The 6,417-nt window shown below is 43.2% G+C and overlaps 1 protein-coding gene across 2 annotated transcripts in view; it reads left to right on the top strand.

Moving 5' to 3' along the window:
- The window catches only part of FBXO21 (F-box protein 21), a 63,619-nt gene that overhangs the window by 38,116 nt on the left and 19,086 nt on the right, over nt 1-6,417 (top strand). For both annotated transcript variants that reach the window (XM_011355839.2, XM_011355840.2), the window contains exons 8-10: nt 84-220; nt 3,591-3,770; nt 4,875-5,007. In XM_011355839.2, coding sequence (XP_011354141.1) covers nt 84-220; nt 3,591-3,770; nt 4,875-5,007 — 450 coding nt within the window. The remainder of the gene's footprint in view (nt 1-83; nt 221-3,590; nt 3,771-4,874; nt 5,008-6,417) is intronic.

Below are 6,417 nucleotides of genomic sequence, written 5' to 3'. Positions count from 1 at the left end.
ACAGTAGGTGCCTCAGGAAAACGAGTACTGGAGTTATGAGCACCGCGGTGCATTTAGTACGCTGAACATTTTTTCTCCTTTAGGTTTTGATCCGCAGAACGGGAATCCCAATCAGCATGTCTCTGCTCTACATGACAGTTGCCCGGAAGTTGGGGGTCCCCCTGGAACCTGTCAACTTCCCAAGTCACTTCTTACTAAGGTGGTGCCAAGGCGCAGAAGGGTGAGCCATCTACGATGTTGTGATCCGTCCTGAGAATTCATTCCCCCTGTGTCGAGAGGGAGTGTAACTGGGCTGAGGTTAATAGAGGACGAGGGCGGTGATGGGGCTGTTTTGCTTCTTGACTGTATCCATGTCCGTATCTGGCTGTGGGAGAAGGGCAGTCTGGATGTTTCTGTATCTTTTCTTACAACTGCATGTGAATCCACAGTTATCTCAAAGTAAGTTTAATTTTAAAGGATAGAACTAGAAGTTCAAGGGCTTATGTGGATCTCAAAGTCTCTTTGTTCCAAAGCTGATCAGATCAGAGAGTTCTTAAAGAAAATCGTTCTTTCCAGTCTTCCATAAAATCTCCCCCTCTCTCCCTCCCCACTCAAGAGAGGGAGGAGGGGAGGAGGGGAGGAAGGGAGGAGGGGAGGGAGGGAGAGAATGGGGCAGAGAGAACAGGATAACCAAGTTCTTCATTGATGTGCAAAGCAAATATTCATGTTCTTATCATCGGTGGCACTCCTTTTAGGCAAGGTTGGTGACAGATGTGCATTTTGTGGACCAGGTTAATGAACTCTGCTTCGTTCTCTTTTTTTAAGCCTGGTGTTCTGTTGGGCATAAATCTTTTCAGCTACAGTCTAGCTTTTGGGGGAAAAAAAAGTTCAGCAAATAGGAAGAAATATCTTCTACTTCCTGATGACTAGCTCTGATACTCTGGTGAAATGATAAGTATAATGGAAAGTATTTGAGCTTTGAAGTCACACTGGGTTCAGACCTTGGCTTCCTCTGAGCCTCTGTTTCTTCCTCTGTAAAATGGGGCTGAAGTTTTCTTAAAGTGGTTTGCAGAATTAAATGAGATGACTCAGTGCTTTACGTACCTGGTAGAGTTTCTGTGCATACGCAGAAAAAAAGTATAACTGGCCTCTGTATTTTTATCTCCTAGTTTGAGAGATAAAACATATATATAGTTTGAGCTTCCTGGATATTCTTCCTTATCCCTCCTCTGCAGAGGTAACCACCAGTTTAGCAGTTTTTTATAATTTTATATATTTTTTCTTTGAATAATATGTACAGGCTTCCCTTTTCGCAGATATAATCTGTTCCTAAAAATGCATTCGATGGTTCTTTTTTGGATAGCAGGCACCCATTTTCCACTATTTTAAATTGGAAAAATGGTTTTTTCAGCCCATTCTGTCTCCCTGAATAACCCAACCAATTTCCTCAAATATCTCAAATATTTTTAAATGCCGATACAATAATTTACGAAAGATTTCTGCATAATATAAAGCCTTTAAAATACCAAGTACCATATTACTTATCTCAGTTTTTCCTACTCAGGCTACAGTGAACATACCCTACAGTGCACACGAGCAAAGAAATCGTTCATGAGCACCCAGGCCCCTGGCCAAAACGGCCATCGAGACCCCTGAAGGGTGGCCCCTCGGGGGAGGGCAGGGAGGAGCGGGAGAGTGCTCCGCTCTAACCAGCAGCGCGGCCGCAGGTGCTTCCTCTGCTCCTCTTGGCTTACCTGCGCCCGCACCAGGACCATGTTGTTTATTCACTAGACCTTTCCCAGCGGGCCTCATACCTCGTAGGTGAGACCCCCGTCGAGTTCTTCAAATTGCCTTGGCTGTCCTTAGCCTTTCCTCTAGCACAGATTGAGAGTCAGTTCATCGGGTCCCTTTAAAACCCCGTGTGGGTATCAACTGGCACCAGCGCTTACTTGGATTGGATTCATCAGTTAACATGAGGAGTATTGCAGTCTTTCAGTGAACATATCTCCCCACATTTAAGTCATTTTTAATATTATTAAAAAGACTTTATCATTTCCTTCATCAAGCTCTTTGACGTCTTTTGTTAGATTTATTCCTACGTACCTTGATCCTATTAGTAATTTTTGGCAAATGGTAATTTTTAAAAATTAGTTTTCTAAGTATCGACATTGCACAGGGATATGGTTGATATTTACATGTAGGTCAGGTATTCAGCACCTTTGCTAAATAAACAATTAGTGCTAATAATCGACACGTCAGCTCTTTTGGTTTTTCTCTGTAGATAGTCATGTTGTCTATGAATCGTTTTTGTTTCTTCTTTCTATCCTCACCGTGTTTGTTTCTTTTACTTATTCTGCTGGCTGGGTCCTTTTGTTGGAAGTTGAATAGAAACAGTGATAGCAGGCTCCTTTGCCTGAGTATGACGGTAAATGGAATCCTTTTAAAATTTCACCTCAAGCATGGTGTTTGGGGACAGTAGGTTTCATTGGGATTATCAAAGCTGCCTTCTAAATTCCTGGTTTGCTAAGGTTTTATTAATAACAAGGCAGTAGATTTTTTTCCTAAAATTTATTTTTTGTATCTACTAATAGGATCATGTGGTTTTCCTTCTGTGCTAAAATTGATTTTTTAATGTTTAACTCTCCTTTCATTCTTGGCATACATCTAACTTAATCATATGGATTCTTTTAAATACACTGCTGCATTTGATTTGCTCATATTTTGTTTAGGATTTTTGCCTGTAAACTGGTGCGTGTGTATACGTGTGATTCTCTTAGACTCATGAAAAGAGTTGCAGAGCATTTCTTGTTTCTGGAACATTTATATAAGTCTTCTAAAGGAAGGCTATTAATATGACTCGAGGAAGAAGTCTGCCTGGGCTTTTTAGCAGCTCAACAAAAAATCTCTTACGTGACTTGCAGTGGGCATAAGATCAAAGTGAAACAGTTGTTCAAGAAAAGAAATACAACTATTCCTGGAACAAAGATCCACCTAAATGCCTCAGGAGCCCTCGTAGCGTGTACTTGGTAATGCAGTGAGAACTTGCTCCCCGTGACTGCCTCCCACTGCTCTGTCAGCGCAGGCCACCACCTTGCACAGCAGCACGGGTGGGGGAGTGGTGTGATGCAGTCCGGGGACACCATGCTCTGTGGTCTGGAGCAGCTGCCCACCCTGAGGCCATGGGTGGGCTCAGCAGGTCTGTGACGACCTGAATGTGTCTGCAGAACTGTGGGCAGAACACTGGTGGGGCAGGGTGTCTAACTTCCGTCATAGCCTCAAGGGGCCCGGGGTCCACAGACGCTAACTGTTGCTGATCTGTGGGATCAGCCAAACTTCTGATATTCCTGGCAGTGTGTTTTAGGAGTATTCCCCCAGAAAAACTATCAGATGGCATACATCAGTTTCTTAATCTTAAACATCAGCGTACTGTGGTCTTAACAGCAGAGCGCATGTGAAGGGTCAGATTTAAACTTTGGACAAGGCCTCGATATTTGAAGTAGAAGTGCGGCGTTAACGTTCCATCTCTGATTTGAGCTACTTAGAGGGGTTGAAATGCAGACCTGCTTAGCTCTGACTTGAGCTTTGGCTGATTCCATGCGTTCTTTGAGTAGGGCCAACCTGGACATCTTCGACTACATCTACATCGATGCTTTCGGGAAAGGCAGGCAGCTGACAGTGAAAGAATGTGAATACCTGATCGGCCAGCACGTGACTGCAGCACTGTACGGGGTGGTCAACGTGAAGAAGGTGCTCCAGCGAATGGTGGGAAACCTTTTAAGCCTGGGAAAGCGGTAAGGTTTTCATGGTTTTCCAGTACTTCTGCAGAGTGCATGTGTTTGAAGGCTTGAATCGCCTCGCAGAGAATGTTATTTAACAAGCCTCCCTGTGATACAGCAAAGCAGTGATTGCTGTTTAGCACAGTTGGGATGTCTGCAGCTGTCACCCACCATGGAAAGAAACTGGTTCCTGTGACATAATGCTCTCCAGATTTAAGATGTGCTAAGTGAGTTTCTTTGAAATCTCTGCAGTGGACGTGGACAAGTTATCTTTATAAATACCAAAAGCATTCTTTAGTAACAAGAATATTTTAGTCTCGTAAAGATTTTCTTTCGGGGCAGGATGTTCTCATGTTCAAGTGCTTTGTCATCTTTTAATTTATACTTTGTTATCACTTAGATAAGAAAGCAAGACAAATATGAAACTTTCTTGCTCCTGAGTCAAAGGAAATTTGGCTGATAGGGAAAATAGGAAGTTGTACATTGTAATAATAATTTTCTGCCTGATGGCAGAATTCTTTTTTTTATAGACTTTCAGAGCAGTTTTAGGTTCACAGTAAAACTGAGCAGAAAGAAGAGATTTCCCACACACCCCTTGCTTCCAAGCACACATAGCCTCCCCACGGTCAACATCTGCACCAAAATGGTACATTGGTTAGGGTCAGTGAATCCACATTGACACATCATTATCACCCGAAGTCCATAGTTACAACTCATCTGTTCAGGTTCACTCCTGGTGTTATACATTCTACATGTAGATAATTCTTAACAACATGTATCCACCATTATAGTATCACAGAACCTTTTTACAGCCCTAAAAGTCCTCAGTGCTCCACTTATTCAGAATTCGTTTATAATTATGTACAGTGTTAGTGAGGTGACTCCGTAGTGAAAATACTTAGGATTTTAGCACAGTGCCCATCACCGAAGTGGGTTTCAGAATTTATATTTCTTGTATATTTTTCTTATTAAGACCATTGTAACTATTTGCTGAACAGAGAGCAAGTATTAGAGTCAAAGCATATGGGATTTGTGCCAATTATTTCTAAAACCCAGGCTTTATAAAAGAGGGTATTAAGAAGCACACAGGGCGCGACTGAGGTTTCTCTCCCCCGCTAGGGAAGGCATCGACCAGTCATACCAGCTCCTGCGAGACTCACTGGACCTGTATCTGGCAATGTACCCGGACCAGGTGCAGCTCCTCCTCCTCCAAGCCAGGCTCTACTTCCACCTGGGAATCTGGCCAGAGAAGGTAATTATTTTACTTTGATGCTTCGCACTTGCCTTAGAGAGGGAAATCCTAGCTTGAAAGGCGGCTCTTACAGGTTTATCATCCTATCAGCATGGGAGATAAACACAAATCCATGCAAAGTCTCCCAGTCTTGACCCATCAATCAGATTTTTTTGTCTCTTTTTATTCTAACTAAAGACCCGTTATAATACCAGTTGCCCATTATCCGTGTGGTCAGTGCCTTAAATACCCAGAACCACAGGGCCTCTGCCCTGCCACTCGCCCACTGATGCCCCAAAGATATGTTTCCCCAAAGTCACCCCAGCTCAGCAAGGGAAAGCAAAACTTTAAACGCTCATCCTCCAGCTGCACTGTTAGCAGCTAAACTGATCATACAAAAACACTCCGTTTGACGTAGGAAAATTAAATCTTAGATCTGCTCAGGGCCAGCTGCTGGACTGGTTAAGGACTGGTTATGTCTTTGAAAACCACGTGGATTTCTCAGCTTGATTCCTCAGTTTTGTAACAGCAGCTGTGGCCGGCAGCACGCACTCTCGGAAGGCCACGGTGTTGGGGGTCAGAATGCTCCACAGCCAGCTGTGGGGACGGCAGCTGGTTCCGTCCAGCCGCGTATTACAGTGCGGGAGCAGCTGCATGCTTCCGTCCTGCCCTCGCCTTTCCACGGGACTCTGTTAACAATCCACTTTGTTGGGTGAGGGAGTCGCATTCTGAGTTCTCGTAGGGGCACCACCATAAAGTCCTCTGCTCATGTTGTTCGCGGCGAAATCTTTCTTGAGGAAGAAAATCGTCTAAATGACTTGGCACTGCTTAGATTTAAATTGTCACATTTACTTACAACTTCAAAGATCTAAAATAATTCTAAGAAAGGACACATTAGTAGGAAAATCTCTAGACTCCTATCTTAAGAAAAGATAGAACCTGTGGCCCAGGTAATAAAGGCATGTATTTGGTCTAATAGTTATGGGAAATCTAGACTCCACCAAAGTCACCACCTGCTTCCTAGGACCCTATTGTCCAGGATTTAATAGCTTATTTCTGTTTTTTCAGTGTGTTTATTTTTGAGACTAGGATATTCATAATTACTTCCTATTACTTTTTACTTTAGTTAAGGAATCAAATGATAATTTGTAAAATACAGAGATCCTTTCAAAGCAGAGTTCTTTATAAGTAAATTCTGTACTCAAGTTGCACGTCAGCCTTAGAAGTGGGCAGTAACACTTCCTTTGTGGGGGAAATTCCGCAGAGGCTCAGGCGTCCTGGCCCTCAAGCACTTGGTTTAGTGCTCATATACTGCTTATGGGGAATTACTTTGGGATCCTCAGAGTGACCAAGACTCTCTCTCTGCCAAGCAAGTGTCACTAAAACTAGTTCCAGATTTGTGACATGCAAAACATCTGAGCTCATGACAGC

Source organism: Pteropus vampyrus, unplaced genomic scaffold (assembly GCF_000151845.1).
Source record: "Pteropus vampyrus isolate Shadow unplaced genomic scaffold, Pvam_2.0 Scaffold23, whole genome shotgun sequence".
NCBI lineage: Eukaryota > Metazoa > Chordata > Mammalia > Chiroptera > Pteropodidae > Pteropus > Pteropus vampyrus.
The sequence above is the reverse complement of the archived record's forward strand: the minus strand, read 5'-3'. Positions and strand labels throughout refer to the sequence as shown.